At 44.7% G+C, this 24,278-nt stretch overlaps 1 protein-coding gene across 1 annotated transcript in view; it reads right to left on the bottom strand.

Moving 5' to 3' along the window:
- ZNF318 (zinc finger protein 318) overlaps window positions 1-21,199 on the bottom strand; it is a 34,049-nt gene extending 12,850 nt beyond the window's left edge. Inside the window, exons 1-5 of the mRNA XM_023212869.2 lie at window positions 20,518-21,199; window positions 16,843-16,991; window positions 8,694-9,333; window positions 6,191-7,672; window positions 3,300-3,399 (exon numbers count right to left, since the gene is read on the bottom strand). Of these exons, the coding sequence (XP_023068637.1) occupies window positions 3,300-3,399; window positions 6,191-7,672; window positions 8,694-9,333; window positions 16,843-16,991; window positions 20,518-20,916 (2,770 nt within the window). The 5' untranslated portion in view covers window positions 20,917-21,199. The remainder of the gene's footprint in view (window positions 1-3,299; window positions 3,400-6,190; window positions 7,673-8,693; window positions 9,334-16,842; window positions 16,992-20,517) is intronic.
- Window positions 21,200-24,278: the final 3,079 nt, after the last annotated feature.

Here is a 24,278-nt window from a genome sequence, read left to right as displayed (position 1 = left end):
GGGTGACAAGTGACAGACTCCATCTCAAAAAACAATTTTTTTTTTCTAAGAGCAAGTAAGACTCTCCTTCCACATGGGCTGGTGTAAGTGAAGCTTCTATAAAGGTAAAGGATGGGTTATGACATTATCTTTTGTGTAAAGGTTATAAGGTAAGGATCTATGGACAGGCTTCAGGGGCTCCAGGAACTCCCATAACAGTATATATAAATTTGTATGTGTCTCTCAAAAACATTAATAAGTGTTGTAACTATGAATCTAGCAGTTGTCCTCTCTTCAGAGAGCTGAAGAATTATTTAAAGGGTAATATATTTGATTTTATCTGATCTAAGGACACTTTAACAATTTCTTCAATGAGTTTTAGGTTTTGCCTCTGGTTTATCTTTTTTTTTGTTTGTTTTTTTTGGTAGAGATGGGGTTTTGCCATGTCACCCAGGCTGGTCTTAAACTCCTGAGCTCAAAGTGATCTGCCTGCTTCAGCCTCTCAAAGTGCTGGAATTACAGGTGTGAGCCACCACACCCTGCTGGCTTATGTAATGTTATCTCCTATTCTAAACTGCAGATCCTCTGGTGTTAATCCTCACAGGATAAATAACTCAATTTCTCATCCCTAAACAGTCCAAACCCAGACAGAAGCAATTACATCTTCTCCTACTCTCTGTTCTTTCATACTATCAGTATTTAGAAGCCTTGTTATGTTCTTTTCCTCACTGTGTATGTGAATTCCTAAAAGCATAAACAAATGGAATAAAAAGGAAGGCATCAGGGAACATTTTTGTGTGTGTGCACCTAATTTAAGGAAAGACCAGGCACTGCTGCTCATGCCTGTAATCCCAGTGCTTTGGGAGTCCAAAATTCGAGGTTACAGTGAGCTATGACAGCACCACTGCACTCCAGCCTGGGCAACAGAATGAGACCTTGTCTCTTAAAAAAAAAAAAAGCTGGGCGTGGTGGCTCACACCTATAATCCTAGCACTTTGGGAGGCCGAGGAGGGCGGATCACCTGAGGTCAGACGTTCGAGACCAACCTGGCCAACATAGTGAAACCCCGTCTCTACTAAAAATACAAAAATTAGCCGGGCATGGTGGCACGCGCCTGTAATCCCAGCTACTCGGGAGGTTGAGGCAAGAGAATTACTTGAACCCGGAAGGTGGAGGTTGCAGTAAGCTAAGATTGCGCCACTGCACTCTAGCCTGGGCAAGAGAGCAAGGCTCCATCTCAAAAAAAAAAAAAAAGTACTCAAAAATGATGAAGACATATTGAAAGGACACAGGAACTAACTCACAAGGGGTCTCATTGGCCAGATTTGGAACAATGTGTGCATGAAAATAAATAATGATAATAAAACATTATAACGTATCAAACGAAGAATCCATGAATTCATACTCATATAAATGGATAAACAAATGGCAGTGAGGGTTAGGAAGTTCCCTCTTATAGTAGAAAGCCAACTAATAAAGGTAGAAGGAATGAGGAAACTGGAAAAATCACTATATGATACCATCATAGGCCAGGCACGGTGGCTCATACCTGTAATCCTAGCACTTTGGGAGGCCGCAGAGCTCAGGAGTTTGAGACCAGCCTTGGAAACATGGTAAAACCTTGTCTCTAGCCAAAAAAAAAAAATTAGCCAGGCGTGGTGGCTCGTGCCTATGGTCTCAGTTACTCAGGAGGATCACCTGAGCCAGCTGCAGTGAGCTGAGATTGTGCCACTGCCACTGTACTTCAGCCTGGGTGACACAGCGAGACCCTGTTTCAAAATTTTTTTTTAAATAACTATTATCATAATATCTGGCTCATGCAAGACTCATGAGTGGATGCTAAAACCAGTGGGTGAAAGTTTGAGGAGTAACTGAATATTTACGAGGTCTCAAAGTATCTCCTCTATAAGATACATATTAATTTAAAAAGATAAATCAGTAACTTTATAGTGGAGAAATCTGGCAGACACCACTTTAACCAAATAATTAAAGTTAACGTTACCAGTAATGGGATAAATCAACACCTGATACAAACTGAGCATCAATTCTGTAATAGTCTTGCCAAAAATGAATAACCTGAATTTAATCACAAGGAAACAGACAAATAAAAAATTAAGGGATATTCTACAAAATATGTGACCTCTTATTTTCCAGAATGTTAATGTTATGGAATACAAAGACTCAGATTAAACAAGAGTATAAGAACATGAAAACTGAATGTGATAAATAATCTTGCACTTTCTTTTGCTATAAAGGGCATTAATGGGACAATGTGAAATATGAGTAAGATTGGTAGACTGGATAATAGTATTGTATCACTGCTAATATCCTAATTTTGATAAGTGTATTAAGGGTATGTACCTTCTTTGTTGTTAGGAAATACTTAAGTATTTAGGAGTAAAAGAACATCACATCTACAAGTTACTTTAAAAAGCTCAGAAAAGGCCAGTGCAGTGACTCATGCCTATAATCTCAGCACTCTGGGAGGCCGAGGCAGCAGGATTGCTTGAGGCCAGGAGTTTGAGACCAGCCTGGACAAAACAGTGAAACTCCACCTCTACTAAAACTACAAAAATTAGCCAGGTGTGGTGGCACATACTTGTAATCCCAGCTACTTGGGAGGCTGAGGATTGAGAATCACTTGAATCCAGGAGGCAGAGGTTGCAGTGAGCCAAGATTGCGCCACTGCACTCCAGCCTGTGCGACAGAGTGAGACTCTTTTTCAAAAAAAAAAAAAAAGTTCAGGAAAAATTACACACACACACACACACACACACACATTGAGAGAGAGAAAAAAAAAGATAGAGCAAGTGTATTAAAATGTTAATAATCTGGCAGGGTGTGGTGGCTCATGCCTGTAATCCTAGCACTTTGGGAGGCCGAGGCAGGTGGATCACCTGAGGTGATGAGTTCGAGACCAGCCTGGCCAACATGGCGAAACCCCATCTTTACTAAAAATACGAAAAAAATTAGCTGGGCATGGTGGTAGGTGCCTGTAATTCCAGCTACTTGGGAGGCTGAGGCAGGAGAATCACTTGAACTTGGGGGACAGAGGTTGCAGTGAGCCGAAATCACGCCACTTCACTCCAGCCTCGGCAAAAGAGCAAAACTTTGTCTCAAATCATCATCATCATCATCATCTGGGAGAAGAGTACTTGAGAATTCTTCGCACTATTATTGCAATTTTTTTGTAAGTTTAATTATGTCAAAAAAAATTTTTTTTAATGAAGTTTCAGGTTACTGAACCTGTGTGAGAGTAACAAATTTGGGTCTCCTACATAAGTTATTACAAAAAGGCAATCATGCAAAGCAGCTGATACCTTGTTGTTTATGAAGCCGCTCTAACTCGGTCCTAAGATAGTACATCTTCTTCTGGCGGGCTTCCCGGTCATTCTTTAGTTTTTCCCTCTCTTCAATAACCTGCAAAATACAAAATGGTAAGAGAGTCCATCTCCTCCAATATTCCCTTTTCTATTTCTCTCTTCCAGAAGCCTTCATGCTAGACATTATCTGAATGTAAGGATCCAAATGCCTGCACACAGGCTCTGACCTTACAGTCAAAGTGATATTTCGTTCTAAGTTCCAGAATAGAACTGTCCATCTTTTCAAAAACTATACTGTCCAGAAACGTTGTTTTTTTGTTTGTTTTTTGCAGGAAGCATCTAGGGCACTGATAGCAACTATTAGATAGTGGTTCTAAGTTCCAAAGGGAACCATATATATGTTATATATAGAACCATAAAGGAACTATGTATGTTATGAGTAAGGGACATATTTCATATTATTTATTTATTTTCACTGCTCCTTGCAAAGCAGGGATAACCCATAGGCAGTGTGCCCAGAGTAGCATGTTGTTTAAACCTCACAACATTTTCTCTATTTTGTAGTCAGAAAACTGAGGTTGTACAAGATTAAGCAGAATACTCAAAGTCACACGTTAAGTGTAGATTTACAATCCAGGTATATCTGCCCTAAAGCTCATGGTCTTTCAACTATACTACTACCTAATGGAAAAAAGCAAATATGGCTTGTTTATACTATACCAGCATATAATAGGCTGATATGTGTCTATAATAGACCTATGTATTATCAGCACCCTGACTTAAGGACTAGATTTATAAAAGGGAAAGAGAAAGTGTATGACCTCCAAACACTGTCTCTGAAGTTTTAAGTTTTGTCTATATTGAACCTATTTCCCTTTCTCAAAAGACTTTTTAGTAAAACTAAAGACTGAAGTTAAGTTTCTATTTAACTTAAATACTTTGAAGTGTTTTTTGTCTTCCCAATAATTGGCTAACACTTTTTAACTGCAAAAAAATGAGACCGGCCCTCTATTATTTTTTCTTCAGGTCTTAACTTTTTTTTTTGAGACGGAATCTTGCTCTGTTGCCCAGGCTGGTGTGCAGTGGCATGATCTCGGCTCACTGCAACCTCCGCCTCCTGGGTTCAAGCAATTCTCCTGCCACAGCCTCCTGAGTAACTGGGACTCCAGGCATGTGCCACCACACCCGGCTAATTTTTTGTATTTTTAGTAGAGACGGGGTTTCACTGTGTTAGCCAGGATGGTCTCGATCTCCTGACCTCGTGATCTGCCCGCCTCAGCCTCCCAAAGTGCTGGGATTACAGGCATGAGCCACCACGCATGGCCAGGTCTTAACTTTTATGAGCAAACCAAATTATACACATTACATTTTTATGTTTCTAAACAAGTACCTTTACAATTAATAGTAAGTATTAACTCTTCCACTCAAAATTCTTCTATTAAGTATTCCTTATCTTGATGTAGTTTTCACCTACTGCTCTAAATTATCAGAATTATTAGAATTATATCTTTACCCCAGTCACTGCTTTCTTCCCACAGCCTGGGAACCCAATGAACCTGGATAATATAAAAAATTATTTTAGAGGCCAGGCACAGTGCTCATGCCTGTGATCCCAGCACTCTGGGTGAGGCTGGCAGGGGAGGATCACTTGAGCCCAGGAGTTCAAGATCAGCCTGGGCAACACTGAGAAGACCCCATCTCTATATAAAATATATGTATACATACACATACACACATACACACACACACACACAATTTTTTAAATAAATAACATGTCAAAAATGTTACTGTTACTCCTGGGCTCTAAGATAAACCAGAACAAGCAAAGTATATTTGTTGGTTTGCTTCAATTATCAAGCAACAACTAATTATTAGCTTTAACTCACATAATCACTACAGGATAAGAATACAGAATTCACTGGGATCAAACAGGCTTACTGATTCTCCTTCACCAAACCCAATTTTGGTTCCCCACTCCACTATGAAATCATATTGAAGACTTCAAGGCTCCCAGTTCCTATATACAGTGTTTGAAGACAATTAATTTGGATGGAACTAAACTTAAAAAAGAGAAGTCTGGGCTGGGCACGGTGGCTCAAGCCTGTAATTCCAGCACTTTGGGAGGCTGAGGCGGGCGGATCACAAGGTCAGGAGATCAAGACTATCCTGGCTAACACGGTGAAACCCCGTCTCTACTAAAAATACAAAAAAATTAGCCGGGTGTGGTGGTGGGCGCCTGTAGTCCCAGCTACTTGGAAGGCTGAGGCAGGAGAATGATGTGAACCCAAGAGGCGGAGCTTGCAGTGAGAGATTGCACCACTGCACTCCAGCCTGGGGGACAGAGCAAGACTCTGTCTCAAAAAAAAAAGAGGAGTCTGGCAATCACAATATGACCCAAGGCCAGACTTTTGTTTAGTCCTAATAAAACGTGTGGGCCAGGCGCGGTGGCTCACATCTGTAACCCCAGCACTTTGGGAGGCCAAGGCGGGTGGATCACAAGGTCAGGAGATCAAGACCATCCTGGCTAACAGGGTGAAACCCCGTCTCTACTAAAAATACCAAAAATTAGCTGGGCGTGGGGGCGGGTGCCTGTATTCCCAGCTACTCAGGAGGCTGAGGCAGGAGAATGGCGTGAACCCGGAAGGCGGAGGTTGCAGTGAGATGAGATCGTGCCACTGCCCTCCAGTCTGGGAGACAGAGTGAGACTCGTCTTTTAAAAAAATATGAAAAACTGAGGAACAATATACATTTCTCAGGGTGATAACGGCAGCCTCCAAAGGACTTCAAGTGAAAGAGCCTTACAAATTTTCAACCCCCTCTAAAAAACATATACAAATGTATGGTAAAGTAGAAAACTCAGGCACAGGATGCCCAAAGCTAATATTCACCTTCTGCTTCTGGGAAGCACGGTTCTTCTCATCAGAGATCTTCTCTGGATTATATCTTATGAGTGACGGAATGGACACCTGAACAGGCACTTGGGCCACAGCAATGGAGCCTCGCACAGACTCTTTCTGCTTAGGCTTATCAGGAGTCACAGTGGGGATCACACGCAGATTGGGACGGCTACGAGTAGCTTGTTTGGTTATTGGCATTATCCTGTGTGGTTCAGGTACAGGGTGGTTTGATGGTTGAGAGGTGGGATACATGGGCCATCTTGAGGCTGCATATGCCATGTAATGCCTATAGGCATCAAAGGAGGCAGGGGGAATGGCAGGTCCCTGGTAATTTGGAGGTATCCGAGCTGCAGCAAACTGAGAGGCCCTTGGCATGTGAAACTGAGATAAAGCAGCAGTGTGTGGAAGTCTAATTGGGGCAGATGGGGCTGATGGCAACATGCACCTGACTGCAACAGATGACTGAAATCCACTACCAACTACCTCTGGTCCTGAAATATGACCCACTGGATGGTCAGACTTTAGGAATGGAGGGCTATTTTTTGTGAGCAGGTAAGGATCCACAGGAGAAGGTGGGTGGGGATGGGACACCTCTGGAGAGTGGGTATTGCTATGATGTGCCTCCCTGCTCTCTAGTCTGTGGGGATCTGAGGAACGTTGATCAGCTGAGAAGCAGTGGTCAACTGAGGAACAGCGGTCAGCTGAGAAGCGGTGGTCAACTGAGGAACAGTGGTCAGCTGAAAAGTATCGGTCAACTGAGGAACGGCGGTCAGCTGAGGAGCGTAATGATGGCTTCTTGCCATGAAGTCGTTCCTGGGTGCGTGCAGCCAACTGACTAATCTCCGCTACTCCAATATCCAGCCCTATTGTCTTGAGCAAGTCATGGATCTTCGCATATTCTGGGTTGGTCTCTTCTAGTGATTCCAGCTTTACAGCTGGAGCTGAAGACGGCAGGGAGCTTGCCTTCTGCCTCGTAACTTCACTCTCAGAGCTCCCAAGGGGCTTTGGTAGAGATTCTGCCTTTAAATCCTCTTCTTCATCCCCATAGAGAAACTTCTCCTCATCTTCAATGTCAGGAAAGCTACGTCGCCTTTTTTCCTGTGTACTAGTAGAATCAGCCAACATGCTCAGAATGCGGGAAAAACCACTGCCATCCTGGCTAGCTCTCTCATGGGGCAGCAGGAAGTCTGTGTGTCGCTCAGGTCCCTCGGCCTTCAAATCCAAATTATCCTTGTGGCATAGAAAACTTCCAAATTTTTCTCTGAGAGGACTGTTGTCTTTGGGAATCCCAGGAAGAGGACTCCATTGGTAGAGGTTGCCCTGAGGTTCCTTCAAGGCAGTCTCTACCATAGTCCCCTTGTTTTCAATCTCTGAGGCAAAAGCAGCAATAGCACCACTTAGTGGAAGGGATGGGTGCCCAGAGTAGAGAGGGTGATCTTGGCTGGAGCTGGTACTGCTGGAAAAACTCTCAAGCTGCAAAGACAAACACAACTGATTTAGTCTTATGCAGAATCTCAGAACATTAGTAACTGAGATAAATTACTTAAATACTTTGGTCTTCCTGAATTAACAGGTGAGATATAAGTATGGATAAAAGGGAGGATGAATATCCTTAGCCAGATTCAAAATGTGAGTCACCTTATCTCCACGTTTCTGCTGTTAAGAAGGAGAAACAGGAAGTGAGGCAAACTGGATGGAACCCTCACCTTTATCTATGCGTTAAAAGGAATTTGAATTCAAAAGAATTTTAGAGGTCTCCTAGCTTGTTTTCTTTTCTATGGATCCCCAAAAGAAAAGAAAAAAAAAAAAAAGAGAGACAGCTGCTTTGGCTGAAGTGGGGACAGGAAACTCTGGAACACTAATTCATCAGCATTCCCTTCCTTGCGAACCTCTTCAGAAGCCTTTATCTCCTAAGAGGACAGCTAAAAACTAGTGGTCTTTCCACTAGTGGTCTCACCATCCTTTCACAGGTGAGGGAAAAATATCAAGGCTCAGAATGGTGAGGTGACTTGTCTAAAAATCACAGTAAGTTGGTGGCAGAAGAGGGTCCAAAATCAGAATCACCTGATTTCTAGTTCAGTGTCCTACAACTCATACATCTTGTCTTCTCTCTAAAGAGAGATGAGAAAATTGAGGTCATCTCCTCCCTTTGCCCTTCAAGCTTCATTTCCAACAAACCCATATTCAAAGACTGCCAAAGGATAATCCAATTTAAGGAAAAAAACTTATAGTAGATACTCTCCAAAATATCTATTTATTAATATAAAGCCTAATATACAGCAATATAACCCTCTACTGATGCATTAAAAGGCCTACAGTTTCGTTTGGAGAGTCCTAGAAGGTGTAGCTCACAGTCCTAGAAGGTATAGCTCACAATGTTGGTCCAGCATATATTACAAAGACACTATTAGAAACATAGCCCACAGGAAAGTAAACAGGCATTAAGATATTTAGAGAGACTAGCAAGACGCCCTACAAGAAATGCAGCAGAGACCTGCATGGAAGGCTCCATTATGTCCACCTCAATCCGCTTCTTCAAAATGGACTTCTTGGGCATCACAGATACTTCTTCAGGCCGATGCAAAGAATATCCTGGCTCCGATGCTGTTAGGACACCTGACAATCCAGGGATGGAACAGCCAGTACCACCACCATCAACTCCAATCAGCTCCTGACTCAAGCTCCTATTTCGCTCCTCCTCTTCCTCTCGCTTTCGTCTGGCAAGATCCAGTTCTCGAAACTCAGGGTCGAGAAACCTAGGACTTGGGCTTCGTCTACGCTGTCGATAGTTGCGAGTTCCGGATGTAAAACTTGGGTGATCCCCTCCCATGCTGTTAATCTTCACTGTGTCATCATAACGGGGTCTTTTGGCCTCCCGGTTCCTTTCTTCAGATCGTATAGAGTAGCCTTTAAGTTTTTCTCGATTCCGTTCTGTTCCCCGCAAAAGCTCATCATGACAACTGATATGGGGACTATAATCAGATCGATGCAGGAAAGTTTCTTTTGTTCGGTAGTCCTCATCCAGTTGTCCCAAGAAGGGACTGAGAGGCCCTTCCTCCTGGGAAATATATCGCTCAAGACCCCGAGAACACTGGGAGCTTCGAGTGAAGACAGAATCATCAGTCAGGTCATCCCTGAGGAAAAAGAGAAGCATCACTGAACAAATGGATTTTGTCAAGGGGGCTATAAAATGCTTAAGGCAAAAGCCTATTATCATGAAGTCCAAGAACATTTCTTCTCCCTTTCCCTGGGGTGCAAGCAGCTTTGGCCTCTAACCAAGAGTTAATATTACCAATATATCTAGACAGAGTTCTTGGGTAATATCTTTGACTAGACTTGGGGCATGCAAAACATCATGCAAGTTACACAACTCCACACAAGCTAAATTCTAGCTCTTTGCTATTGAAAGTGTAGTGCGGACCAAAGAGCATTAGCATTAGCTGGGAACTATTTAGAAATACAGCTTCTCAAAGCTCCACCCCAAGCAGATCTGAACTAGAATATGCATTTTAACAAGATCTCAAGGTGATTTTTTTGTACTTTAAAGTTTGAGAAACACCAGTCCAGATCAATGGGATTTTTTTATTTTGTTTTGTTTTGAGAAAGAGTCTCGCTCTGTCGCCCAGGCTGGAGTGCAGTGGCATGATCTTGGCTCACTGCAACCTCCACCTCCCTGGTCCAAGCGATTCTTGTGCCTCAGCCTCCTAAGTAGCCGGGATTACAGGTGTGCACTACCACGTCGGCTGACTTTTTTGCATTTTTTTTTAGTAGAGATGGGGTTTCACATGTTGGCCAGGCTGGTCTCGAACTCCTGACCTCAGGTGATCTGCCTGCCTCAGCCTCCCAAAGTGCTGGGATTACAGGTGTAAGCCTCCGCACGTGGCTCAGAACAATGGTTTTAAAGCTGTGTTCCAGAGGTTGTAAAGAGTGCTCAGGAGCTACCAAAAGAAAGGAGGTACTAAAAAAGCAAAACCAGCAGGGCTCTGGACCTTCTACCCCAGTTAAATCATACTATATCCAACTTTAAGTCTGTATATTAAGGTTCTAACAATTCAATTGGAAAAAAAAGTTTCACTATAGGGTAACTTTTTTAAAAAACGATTATTCTAATTAGCATGATTTTCTCATAAGTTTTAGAAGGTTCTCCAATGCTTTGCCTCGATGGTTCACATATTAAAAACCAAAAAACTCTCTCACAGCCTGTTTTGTCACCCTCTTTGCCTTCTCTGGAAATCTACAAAAACTCTGCTATTCTCGGGCTTAGAAACGAGAAAGTGATGGTTTGGTTCACCATACATTTTTATTTCATTAAATACAAAGGTCTCAGACCTTTGAGGCATGAGGTAAAAATCCAGGATGGGACATCTATTCTTTTAGCTGAGAACTCTATACCACACCCAATTGTCCTAACCTTCTCGGGGGCTATGGCTATGACACAAAATGAAAGTTTCTGATTTAAATCATAGACAGAAATAAAGATCCTCTAGCACTTTATGTATGAAATTTCTAAATAATCTGAATAAAAAATAAAGGTTCTTACATGTCACTCACATTCCAGAGTGAATTATCAACTAGAGGATGGTAACTATTAGTGTCTCCTGCAGTTTCTAGTAGCTACTTTTGTTTTTTGTGAGTTTCTAGAAATGACTTTTCCTAGTTTTTTTAGTAGCTGCTTTTCTATCTCTGAGACTATGCCAGCAGAACCTCAAAACATCACCTTTTCTTATTCACCAGCCTGCCTTTGTTCAAAGTTGTAGACCTAGGAATAAATTTATGAAAGGTTATCAAGGACAAACTTTATTTACCTTCTCTAACAAGAATGCCACCTGTGGGAATCCAGGTTTCTGTTACCCACCTTCTTCCCAAGAATTTGGGAAATGTTGAGGTTTCAATGTAGTATGAAATAGGAATAAATGGGAATAAACCAAGGATGATTTCTGAAATCAAACTGGGGTAAAAATTTTTCTCTATAGGTCTGTCAGCCATAAACACACCTGTTTCCAGAGAGGAATGTTCATGAGTTGAGTCACTCCATTGTCAAAACACCATTTACCACACAAGAAGTCTCTGATCATATTAGTATAGGGAGAGAAAACATAAGCTCGATGAGGAGTGGCAAGTTCATTCACACTCCGACATTCAGCTCCCCACTAGAACTATTACATGTCACCATGAAATGGCATACTAGCCCAAGATCTAATCCAGTACTATCAAGAAGCTTATAAATGAGATGGCCCTCAAAAAGCCTCCATCCAGACTTGGAATCTCCAGTAGAATGAGACAGAAAAAAGGCATAAAAACAGTTTTCTTAATAAAGCTATCACATATATGTAGGCATAAATCAGGTTGCTTATTAGAAGCTCATGTCCTCCTTCCCCAGAACTCCAAAAGGATATGAGAACAGAACTGGCTGTAGTAAGAATGAGCCCTAAAAAGAGTACAATCTCCTATACCCTGAAAGAGTCCAGCGATGGACACTCCCTGAAAGCCTTGGTTAAGAGTTCAACTGTTTTCTAAAATAAGGTCTATCTATTTAAAAAACTGATTGCTGGAGTTGGGTAATGAGGACATGGGGGTTCACTATACTATTCTACATTTTTGTGTTTACAAATCTCTGTTAAACAAGTTTTAAAAAAAATGTATATATGTCCATATAAAAACTTTTATACCGATGTTCAGAGCAGCATTAATGCTAATATCAATTAGCATTAATAATTGCTAAAAGTGAAAAGAATCCAAATGTTATCCATTCATTCACCACTGATGAATGGATAAACAAAACGTGGTATACCCATACAATAAAATATTAGCAGCGATAAAAAGGAATGCTACAAACACGGATGAACCTTAAAAAAAATATTCTAAGTGAAAGAAGCCAGTCACAAAAGACCACATATTATATGATTCTATTTATATGAAATGTCCAGAATACGCAAATCTGTAGAGACAGAAAGTACATTAGTGATTGCCCACAGCTGGGGGTAGGGCAGAGGGAGTAATGGCTGAAGGCACAGAGCTTCTTTCTGGTACAATAAAAATGTTCTAAAATTTATTGTAGTGAGGGATGCACAACTCTGAATATACCAAAAATCACTGTACACTTTAAATGGGTGAATCATATAGTATACAAATTGTATCTCAATAAAGCTGTTAAAAAATGTATATATATTTTAAAAGGTCCTTCAGAGCCTAAACTCTCTGTTCTTTTCTGTTGATGAGACCCAAAAATGCCCCGAGAAAGCTGTTTGCTTCTATTCCCTAAAGTAAATCAGAGGGGAAAAAAATCCTACTCCTTCAATCTATCAGAATAAGGACAAGGAATTAGGAGATAAGCTGGGCACAGTGGCTCACACCTGTAATCTTAGCACTTTGAGAGGCCAAGGCAGAAGGACTGCTTGAGGTCAGGAGACTAGCCTGGACAACATAGATAGACCCCCAATTTCTAAAAATTTCTTTTTTAATTCACCAGGTATGGCAGTGTAGCCCACAGTCCTAGCTACTCTGAAGACTGAGCTGGGAGGACCACTTGAGCCCAGGAATTTGAGGTTACAGTGAACTATGATCACGCCACTGCACTCCAGGCTGGGCAACAGAGCGAGACATTGTCTTTTAAAAAGATAATGATTTTTTAAAAATAAACAGCTCCATTAATGGAACATTAAATGTCCAAATTACTTTGATGAACAGGAGAAATCAACCTCACATCCACAGGTCTTTAGAAGCCAAATGTTTTAGAATTTTTCACATTACCTGTTCATGTTCCCTTTTGAGAAGAATTATAGTCCTACATATAGGGCTGTTAAGGTGAAGAGACACTAAAACCCAACTTCGCTATCATCCAAACTTGATATAAAACTTAACAGATTCAATAAAGGAAGAGAAAGAATACTAGAGTCTCAGAAAAAAAACAAATAAATAAACATCTGGCCAGGCATGGTGGCTCACGACTGCAATCCCATCACTTTGGGAGGCTGAGGCAGGAGGATCACTTGAGTTCAGGAGTTTGAAATCAGCCTAGGCAACACAGTGAGAACCCCATCTCTACAAAAATAAAAAAAATTAGCTGGGCATCAGGTAGTGTGTGCCTGTATTCCTAGCTACTTGGGAGGCTGAGGCAGAAGAATCACTTGAACCCAGGAGTTAGAGGCTACACTAAGCTATGATCATGTCACTGCACTCCAGCCTGGGTGACAGAGTGAGACCCTGTCTCTTAAAAATAAATTTAAAAGGGGTCGGGCCCAGTGGCTCACACCTGTAATCCCAGCACTTTGGGAGGCCGAGGTCGGTGGATCACGAAGTCAGCGGATCACAAGGTCAGGAGTTCGAGAACAGCCTGGCCAACACAGTGAAACCGCATCTCTACTAAAAATACAAAAAATTAGCCAGGTGTGGTGGCCTGCACCTGTAATCCTAGCTACTCAGGAGGCTGAGGCAGGAGAATTGCTAGAACCCGGGAGGCGGAGGCTGCAGTGAGCTGAGATTGTACCAATGCACTCCAGCCGGGCAACAGTGCAAGACTTTGTCTCAAAAAATAAATTAATAAATAATTTTATTATTTTTTTTTTTGAGACGGAGTCTGGTTCTGTTGCCCAGGCTGGAGTGCAGCGGCCGGATCTCAGCTCACTGCAAGCTCCGCCTCCCGGGTTCACACCATTCTCCTGCCTCAGCCTCCCGAGTAGCTGGGACTATAGGCGCCCGCCACCTCGCCCGGCTAGTTTTTTTGTATTTTTTAGTAGAGATGGAGTTTCACCGTGTTAGCCAGGATGGTCTCGATCTCCTGACCTCGTGATCCGCCCGTCTCGGCCTCCCAAAGTGCTGGGATTACAGGCTTGAGCCACCGCGCCCGGCCTAATAAATAATTTTTAAAAAACTAAACATGTACATACACTTTCTTTTTCTTTTTTTTTTTCTGAGACAGAGTCTTGCTCTGTGCAGTGGTGCAATCTGGGCTCACTGCAAACTCTGCCTCCCAGGTTCAACCTTTTCCTGCCTCAGCCTCTGGAGTAGCTAGGAGTACAGGCATGCACCACCACTAGGTAATTTTTGTATTTTTGGCAGAGACAGGGCCTCACCATATTGGCCAGGCTGGTCTTGAACTCCTGACTTCAAGTGATTAGCCCACCCCAGCCTCCTAAAGTGCTGGGATTACAGGTGTGAGCCACTGCGCCAGGCCCAAACATCTACATACAAAGGATATAAATGGCCTGTATCATTGGTTGAAGACTAGACTCACTGTCAGGAGACATCCTGAGTATGCCAATGGTCCTGTGGCCTGGTTTTAATGGACAGTAATTATCCACACAAACCATACTGAACAAAAGGGAAAGAAGAGAAATGTGTAGGGGGCAACAGTATTTTTTAAATGGCCTTGTATCTCTGTTTAGAACCTCAATCTCCCTTTCTCTAAAGTAGACCCGTGTCTCTAAAACACATGATTCTAGAAAGAAGACTGCTGCCCCAAACTCCCTAAGAGGAAAAATTTTAATTTTTGTAATTTAAAAATACAATTAGTTATCTGAAGCACACGTGCATAACAAAGTTTATGCAGAGGGGAAGTGACATCCTAGGCCTAAGAAGAGGAACTGCTGAAACTAACTCAAAACCTCAGCAAAGAATGAAGACAATCATACTACGTACCACCTACCCAGACTACCTACTCAATCATTTCCCAAAACAGAAGCAGCCAGAAGGGCAAGGGCTACTGCCTCAATTAAGTAATACAGTCACGTATCTCGAGGCCCTTTAGAAGCTTCAATGTTGTATGACATAAGACTATTCTGCCTTGCTTCTTCTATGAGAAAACACCAAATGGCGGATGATGTCAGTGGGAGGGGTGGGGTGGGGGCAGAGGCCCAGGGGCCCTGGGATAGGGAACTGCGGTGGCTTCCGCGGAGGGGCCGGGGTTGCAGCCGTGCATGGAGCTGAGGCCGCGGAGCTCATGGAGGCAAGGCCAAAGATAAGGAGTGGATGCCTGTTACCAAGCTGAGCTGCTTGGTCAAGGACATAAAGATCAAGTCCCTGGAGAACTATCTCTTCTCCCTGCCCATCAAGGAATCTGAGATCACTGACTTTTTCCTGGGGGTCTTTCTCAAGGATGAGGTGTTGAAGATTATGCCAGTGCAGAAGCAGACCAACACTGGCCAGTGCACCAGGTTCAAGGCATTTATTGCCATCAGGGATTACAATGACCACATCGGTCTGGGCGTTAAGTGCTCCAAGGAGGTGGCCACTGCCATATGTTGCTGGCCAAGCTCTCTATTCTCCCTGTGCACAGAGGCTACTGGGGGAACAAGATCCACAAGCCCCACATTGTCCTTTGCAAGGTGACAGGCCACTGCGGCTCTGTGCTGGTGCGCCTCATCCCTGCGCCCAAGGGCACTGGCATCGTCTTAGCCCGTGTCCAAGAAGCTGCTCATGATAGCTGGTATCAACGACTGCTACACCTCAGCCAGGGGCTGCACTGCCACCCTGGGTGGCTTTGCCAAAGCCACCTTTGATCCCATCGCTAAGACCTACAGCTACCTGACCCCTGACCTCTGGAAAGAGACTGGATTCCCTATCAGGAATTCACTGACCACCTCATCAAGACACACACCAGAGTCTCTGTGCAGAGGACCCAGGCTCCAGCTGTGGCTACAACATAGGGTTTTTATATAAGAAATATAAAGTGAATTAGGCCTGGGGAAAAAAAAAAGACTGTTCTGCCTTGCTTCACTGCATCCACAGCCAATGGAACTTTGAAGTATTACCAACGGCAAAACTGGTCCTCAGACTTCCTGCCCAGCTCTCCCCCACCCGCCTAGATATGCTCTGTACAACACTGCAAGTGACAGTCTCAGTTTGAAACTACATTACATTGATTTATTGCTACTGCTACTCATTTGTCAAAACTCCCAACATGCTGGGCTGAGACCATAACAGTCAAGGTCTCAGCTCTGAGAAAGAGTGCTTTCCTGAACTTCCATCCATACTTTGATTTTTGTGAGCTGAAAAACACCTGATGTGATTATTTACATTCTACATATGGTTAAGTTTCTAGCACCTGAAGTCTGTATCAACTCTCTTGGGTGTATCTACCCTTCCTCACCACTCAATAGTTGTAAAATGATAACTGAACTTAAACATTTTTGAAGGTCTTTAGCTTTTTATTAATATTTTATCCACTTCACATCACATACACACATATATTAGACATGAACTTATCTAAACCCTTTCTGAATCTATGCTTCAGCCTGGATAAGCTAAAAAATAACACCATTTTAAAAAGACTTCCCTTTTTGTCCAGAACTTTTCTTTGGAAAGGGACCTCTCACAGTTTCACTGTTTTTGAATCTATACCATCTCAACTGTTCTTGGTTTGGAGGACTCTGATTATGTCCCCTCAGCCTCTTCTTTCTAGTCAGACTAGGATGACCTTTTTAAAGTCTTTTTTTTCTATACAATTTATTCAGCAACAGAGTCTATACATCATTATACTCTTCCCACTTAGAAATTCTATCCCAACGTTATATTTTGTACTGGGCACGTGGCATAGGAAATAACTTTAGAGCTGGCACCATCCTTTCAAATATATCATTCAGAAAACAGCAACATTTCTGCCTTCAAGTACTAGTATAGTATGTCCTGCCGTAGGTGATGCCTACCTGTCCATGTCTTCCAGATTATCCACTGGTGACCCCAGCCGATCACTAAGCCGTCGCCGTTCTGGTGTGCTAACACAGAAGTGGTCATTGCCAACAGTGATCCTTAAGCTCTTTTCTAAAGAGTCAGAACGCAGACCAGGAGAGCGTCTCTACAAAAGTAAAAGATAATATGGTTAGTCAATAGGGTCAAGACATCCCTGTATCCAAAAACATTCTCCTCCCTAGTTACAAAGTTAGCCAGGCATGGTGGCTCATGCCTGTAAACCCAACACTTAGGGAGGCTGAGATGTATAGGCCCAAGCAAGAATGTGAGACCAGTCTGGGCAACAGAGACTCCATCTCAATTTAAAAAGTTTAAAATTAGCCAGGTGTGGGGTGCACACCACACCCGTGGTCCCAACTACTCAGGTGGCTGAGGTGGGAGGACAGCTTAAGCTTGGGAGGTCAGGGCTGCAGTGAGCCATGACTGCACCACTGCACTCCAGCCTGGGCAATGAGCAGGACCTTGTCTCAAAAACAAAAAACAAAAAACCACCCCACAAAGTTGGGGTTCAACAAGGTGAGAAATGGTTATGGTAAGACACTATTCCAAAAATAAAGCACTTTCTAAAAATTATTTTCTTAGAGAAAGCCCATACCTCTAACTCTCCTAAACAGTGACCTCTCATTCTTACTGGGCATGGGAAAAGAGAAGTGAATAAAGTCCCTGCTCTCAGAACCTACATATTTCTAGTGAAGGAGGGAAGCCAAAAAGAAGTTTAAAAAAAAAAAAAAGTACTTCTGGTAAGTGCTATAAAGTCATTAAAATATGATCATAAAAGGAGTTACTTCAGATAGGATGGTTAGAAAAGGTTTTTCTCAGGTGATAACCTGAGGCCTGAATGATGACATGTCAGCCTTGCAAAGAACAGGTAGAAGGATGTTTCAGGCAAAGGAAAGACTCACCTCAGTATTGAGCTTGGTGTATTTTAAGTAACAGAAAAGCGGCCAGTGTGGCTGCAGCAAAGTGACAGAAGAGGAAAAGATAGGCAGAAACCACGGTTGGGAAATTTGGATTTTATCCTTAGTGCAATTAAGTTACAGGAGGGTTTTACACAGGATAGTGTATCATCTGACTACATTTCTCCTCCAGATGCTTGCACAGCACACCCTCACCTCCTTCAGATCTTTATTCAAAAATCACCTTCCCAGAAGTCCTTCCCTGACTACTCTATCAAAAATTTTACCTCCCTGGGCCAGGCATGGTAGCTCATGCCTGTAACCCCAACATTTTGGGAGGCTGAGGCAGAAGAATCACTTGAAGCCAGGAGTTTGAGACCAGCCTGGGCAACACAGTGAAATCCCTCTCCACACCAAAAAATTTTTTAAAAATAAAATCAGCTGGGATGTGGTACATGCCTGTAGTCCCAGCTACTCAGGAGGCTGAGGTGGGAGGATCGTTTGAGCGTGGGAGTATGAGACTGCAGTGAGGTATGATCACACCACTACACTCCAGCATGGGTGACAGAGCACGACTCTATTAAACACGCACACACACACACACACAAACTGTAACTCCCTTCTCTGCTTTTAGTACTTCTTTTTTTCCTTTTTTTGAGACGGAGTCTCGCTCTGTCGCCCTCAGTCTGGAGTGCAGTGGCAGGATCTCAGCTCACTGAAAACTCCGCCTCCTGGGTTCATGCCATTCTCCTGCCTCAGCCTCCCAAGTAGCTGGGACTACAGGTGCCCGCCACACACCCGGCTAATTTTTGTATTTTTAGTAGAGATGGGGTTTCACCGTGTTAGCCAGGATGGTCTTGATCTCCTGACCTCGTGATCCGCCCGCCTCGGTCTCCCGAAGTCCTGGGATTACAGGCGTGAGCCATGGCGCCTGGACCTATTTTAGTACTTTTAGTCCTTCTTAGTACTTAATTACATTTAACATACCATGGCGTTTCTAACTTCATCTTATTATCCAACTCTCCCTGCTACAATACTAACTCTATAAGGATAGTTTTTGCCTGGTTTGTACTTTGTTGTATCCCCAGGGCAGTCCAGAACAGTACCTAATGCAAAGTAGATGCTCAATAAATATATGTCAATGTATAAAGTGAGGGCTTAAAAATCATTTTGATTTCTGGGTACCCTCCAGAATAAACTGGAGGGTAGCAAGAGTGGAGCGTAAAGGAGCCAAATACAACAATCCATGCAAGAAGTAATAGGGCTTAGACCAGAGTGATGGCAGGAGGAGGGCAGTTTTGGGGATGTATTCTAGAGGTAAGGCTAATGGGTTAGACAGATGAGGCAATCTGACAAATCAGATGTGGGAACAAGGGAGATAATGACTGTTTCTGATGTAAGCAATGGATGATGCTATTTACTCAGACAGAAAAGACCAGAGCAAATACATTGTGCATTGGAGAAGAAAAGGAGGTTGTGGAAACAAGCATTCTGTTCTTGCTTCCTCTGTAGTGACTGCCATCCACACTGGCACTGCTCAACTGAATATCTTAACGTAGTGACAAAACAACCCCTGACCAAAGTACTCACAGTACTTACATACATGTTAGAGAGCCACTCAAAAAGCAGAACTTTGTTACTAAGTTGAAAAAAAGAGGCCGGGCATGGTGGCGGGCAGCTGTAATCCCAGCTACTTGGGAGGCTGAGGTGGGGGAACTGATTGAACCCGGGAGGCGGAGATTACAGTGAGCTGAGATCGCGCCATTGCACTCCAGCCTGGGCCACAGAGTGAGACTCTTTCTCAAATAATAATAAAAAGATTGAAGAACTAAAAATAAAACAAATTCCCAAACACCAGACTCTACCTAGAGGATGTCTTGGGGTGGTGGTTATGGTTAAAGGTCAACACTATTTCTAAAACTAAACTTAATCTCATGCTCCTCTAGCAGTGAAACATAGCAGTTCAAATCACGGGTTTGGGGAACCAGGAGGATCTGAGTTGAATCACAGCTCCACCACTTAGCCGTGTCACCTTAGTTGAGTTACTTGAATCTCTCTGGGTTGGTTCCTCGGCTGTACAACAAGAAATAATATTAACGGCCTCACTTCAAAGAGTTGTGAGGGTTAAAAGAATGTGTAAAGTGAAAGGCTAGGCATAATTCCTGGCACAGAACTTGATTAAGAGTTAGTGGCTATGGCAATGACTGTGGTCCTGCACACTTCATTCCGAAGCAGCAGCTCCAATTCATTTAAGCTAACAGTTGACACTCTAGACGTAAAGCCTGGTAGGGTTCAAGTGTCCCTAACTCGCCACAAAAACTGACATTTCGGCTTTTTTTCCCTAAGATCCAGGGAGGCAGCTCAGGTTTAAGGGGATGAAAACTACGGAACCCCGAGGACACGTCAACTCCACAAAAAGTACCAAGGCACACGGTTTGGACGAAATGCCCCTCGCCTTAGCAAACTTTCCACACCTCACCCGGCGTGAGAGAAACAGCCTATTCCTAAGGAACGGAGCTCGCACTCCCGACCAGGCGCCCGTGCGCTCCCGAGTCCGTTATTGTGTCAACGCTGCCGGGTCTGACAGAAGCCGCCAAGCTCGGCATCCCCAAGGGAGTTGGCCGGAGGCTTCGCGCTTAAGACCCTGGTCTGGAGGCCCCGGGCGTTTCTGGAAAAGGGAATTCCGGGCGAGGGGGCTGGGAGATGGAGGGAGTCCTGGACGAGGGGTGGGATTACCCGGCTGCCGCTGTCGCCTGGATGGTCTCCGCGGCCGTCCCGGGCATAGTCGGCGCGGGACTCCCCTCGGCTGCTGCCTCTGAAGCCGGCCGGGCCCGGCGGGAAGAGTCGTCGGCCCCGCGGCGGCGACGGGGAGCCGCGACGGGCCCGAGGCGGGGACGGGGAGACGCGACGACCCCGTGGCGGGGACGGCGAGGCGCGGCGGCCGCGGTGCCCTGAGGGCGAGCGGGGTCGGCGAGCCGGGGTCCGCGACGACGAGCCGGAGGGCGGAGGCGGCGGTGAGCTGCGGCGAGCCGGGCCTGAAGAGGAGCCAGAGCTGCGGCCGCTGCGCGGGCCCCCCCCGCCGTCGTCTTTAGGCCGGTGGGAAGAGACGGAGGAGCGAGCGCTGCTGCGGTACATGGTTCTCGCAGCGGCGGCCACGGCGACAGCTCTGACCCGGGGGCGCCCTAGAAGCAGGCCCTGAGCGCGCCGCCGCAGCTGCAGCCGCCGCCACCTCGGCCGCTGCGCGCTGCCTCAGTCGCGGGAGCAGCCCCCTCCCCTCGGCCCCGCGTCGCCCCGGGGGCCTGGCCGAGCGCGCCCCCGCGGCTGGCGGTTGGAGGGCGCGAGCACGCGTCTGACACACCCCCCCCCCCGCCGCCTCCGGGGTTCCCCGCTCCTCCACTCAGAGAGCGGCCGCAGGAACCAAGAAAAGTGGGGAGGAGCACAGACGCCGGTGCGAGGCTGGGCGAGGGGAGGGGAAGCGAAGCGCGCGCCCTGAGCGCTGCACGCCCCGCCTCCGAATCCTCAAGATGGCGGCCGCTGAGCCACCCACTTCCCCTCCCCCGACGGCCACGTGACCCCCGGGGCCTCCGCGCGGGGTGGGCGGGGAGGAAGGGACGGCTTCCCTAGAGAGGAGCCTGGTTTTCCGGGATGGTCCAGGCCTCGGGACTTAGGGGTTTGGAGACTGTGCGGAGGTCTTCGCTCTTTCCTGTTGCCCCTCAGGCCTCTTAATTTAGGGATGGACACGAAATGGTTGAAAACCATTCGTGAGAATATAAGCGGGCCTGAAAACGTTAGCTGTGTCAGAGGTTAGGGACCTGGCAGGAGCGCCCACCGAAGTCCTGGCCTCCCTGCGGAAGCAGCAGGACCGGCATTAGTTTACTTTCCAGTTTGCCTAATTTCTGGAGGTTGAAATTGAGGATGGGAAAGTACAAGTGGAGGTGGTGGACGAGAATCAAGCCCAAAATAGACTTTGCCAGGCCTCTGAGCCCAAGCTAAGCCATCATGTCCCCTGTGAGCTGCACGTATACATCCAGATGGCCTGAGGCAACTGAAGATCCACAAAAGAAGTGAAAATAGCCTTAACTGATGACATTCCACTATTATGATTTGCTCCTGCCCCATCCTGACAGGATATATTCTCCCCCTCGCCCTTAAGAAGGTGCTTTGTAATATTCTCCCCACCCCCTTAAGAAGGTACTTTGTAGGCCTATCCCAAACCTGTAAGAACTAATGATAATCCCACTGCCCTTTGCTGACTCCTTTTTCGGAATCAACCCGCCTGCACCTAGGTGAGATAAACAGCCTGGTTGTTCACATGAAGCCTGTTTGGTGAACTCTTCACACAGACACGCGTGACATGAGTAAGTTTTCGAGCTGTTTTCTGACTAAAGTACTTGTGGTCATGGTGGAGGTCCCTCACTACCAGGGGCCCACATCATGACAGACTGGAGGCCTGGCGAGTTTTTGTAAGAGATTCAGGCATGCCCCCCCCCCCCGGCCTAAGTCCAGAATTTTCCTAGATGCCAGTCTCAGGGCTCTGCATCCTAAATACAAAAGTGGGCCAGGCGCGAAGGGTCACGCCTATAATCCCACCATTTTGGGAGGCCGAGGTGGGAGGATTGCTTGAGCCTGGGAGTTAAATACCAGCCTGGGCAACGTAGAAGTACCCCCATTTCTAAAAAAAAAAAAAAAATTTGCGGGTGTGGTGGCACGTTCCTGTACCCCAGCTACTTGGCAGGTTGAGGCTGCAGTGAGCTGTGATCATGCCACTGCACTCCAGCCTGGGTGACAGAGTAAGACCCTCTCTCAAAAAATACATCTCTCTCTATATCTATTTATAGATATATATATCCATTTCCATACGTTCTTATAATGGCATATACTCAGTAAATATGTATAAAATGTTTACTGGTTGACTTTACTTTCACCCAGCTTCACATTTTATATAATTTATATAAAATAAGAAACCAATAACTTATTTTAATGGAAAAAATAATAAAAATATGCCAGAGGTGTATGCCCTGTCTTTATTAGAGTATATATGGATTTTGGTTACCCATACTTTTGGTAGGACTTAATAAATGTGAAGAAAATGTAAATCAGTGTTTATAGATAGTTGGAGTCAATAAATTTTAAATCATGTTTGTTATATTCTGTATCAACTTTTCCTCCTGGACCCGTTTCTAATACTGAGTATTTTTATCAAAGGAGCTGGGGTGTTTCAAGATGGGGAGACATGGTGTATAATCAGAAAACTCTTCTGCTTCCCCTTCACACTTGCTGTATGCATAGTTCTGTGTCCTGCATGAAATCTCTTGCAGATCCTTTCACTTTTCAAGTATTTTTCAGTCATGAGAGTAGTCATATTGCAGTAGAAAATCTATAGCACAGAACAAAACTTTAAACTTTATTCAGGCTAAAGATTCTCCCCTACCCCTGCTCTTACCTGCTTCATACTTGAAACTTGCTGTATTAAAAGTGGTATGGTAGGTTTCTCCACATCCCTGCCTTTGCTCCTCAAAGTTTGCTCCTCCTCTCCCACTGGCTAGCTGCTATTTCTGACCCCTTCCTCCCAGGAGGAGAAGGGATTGGAGGGAAAGAACACAGACGTTCCTGGTTAGTGCAGGATGCTGTTATCTTCCAAAATTGGTTCCCTATGGACAAGGAGGAATCACAAATGTTGGCTTTTCTCTCTTATGCACCTTTGTGGGCTTTTTTAGAACTCTCTTGCTTGGAGTTAGGCAGTGGTCCTCCTCTGGTTCACTGTCTATGACTCCCCTCCCCCCAGTCTTTGGCCTTCTTGGGGAGGCTTACCCCATGTGAAACTTACTCCCCTGGCAGGAGTCCCTTTCCTCTCTGGTTATCTCTCATGGGACAGATCCCTTTTAAATGACTCCAAGTTGGTTAACTTGTAGGTCCACTTGGCTCACAGGATAACTCATGCATCTTTGCCTCAGTGGCGAGGGCAATGCAGCTCACTCCCCATGGCACCCACCTTATTCACTAACCCAGCACAGTTAGCCAGCATCTTACTTTTGGACTTCCCCCAGATAGGGGTTAAGACACTATGCCTGTGGATCTCCAAACTCCAGGAGACACAAGCTAAACATTCTAGGAGGTTCTAGTGGAAGCCTTCATCTCACTTGGCTTCAGGCAAGGGGAGAAACCCGTCTCCCTACCTAGAGTGGCAGGAGAGGAAATACAGAGCCCACAGGTAACTCTCCAACACAATCCTCATTCTCTTATATAGACTGAGTGTGGATGATTAGTAATGCTGGCAGACTAGTTCATATTCCATCATCATCCTTTAAGATGGGGGAATGGGAGTACCTGGCATCTGTTGTATTGCCTTCTGCTTTTGAGGCCTTTGCTGAAATTCCAGAGACAATAGGAAGAATGCAATTAACATACTGTCACTATTGTCTGTCATCAATTCAAGAAATTTTTATGAGACTTCTGATGAAGATGATGAAATGTGTAAAGGCTTTCAAATACACACA

This window comes from Piliocolobus tephrosceles, chromosome 5, assembly GCF_002776525.5.
Source record: "Piliocolobus tephrosceles isolate RC106 chromosome 5, ASM277652v3, whole genome shotgun sequence".
Lineage (NCBI taxonomy): Eukaryota > Metazoa > Chordata > Mammalia > Primates > Cercopithecidae > Piliocolobus > Piliocolobus tephrosceles.
The sequence above is the reverse complement of the archived record's forward strand: the minus strand, read 5'-3'. Positions and strand labels throughout refer to the sequence as shown.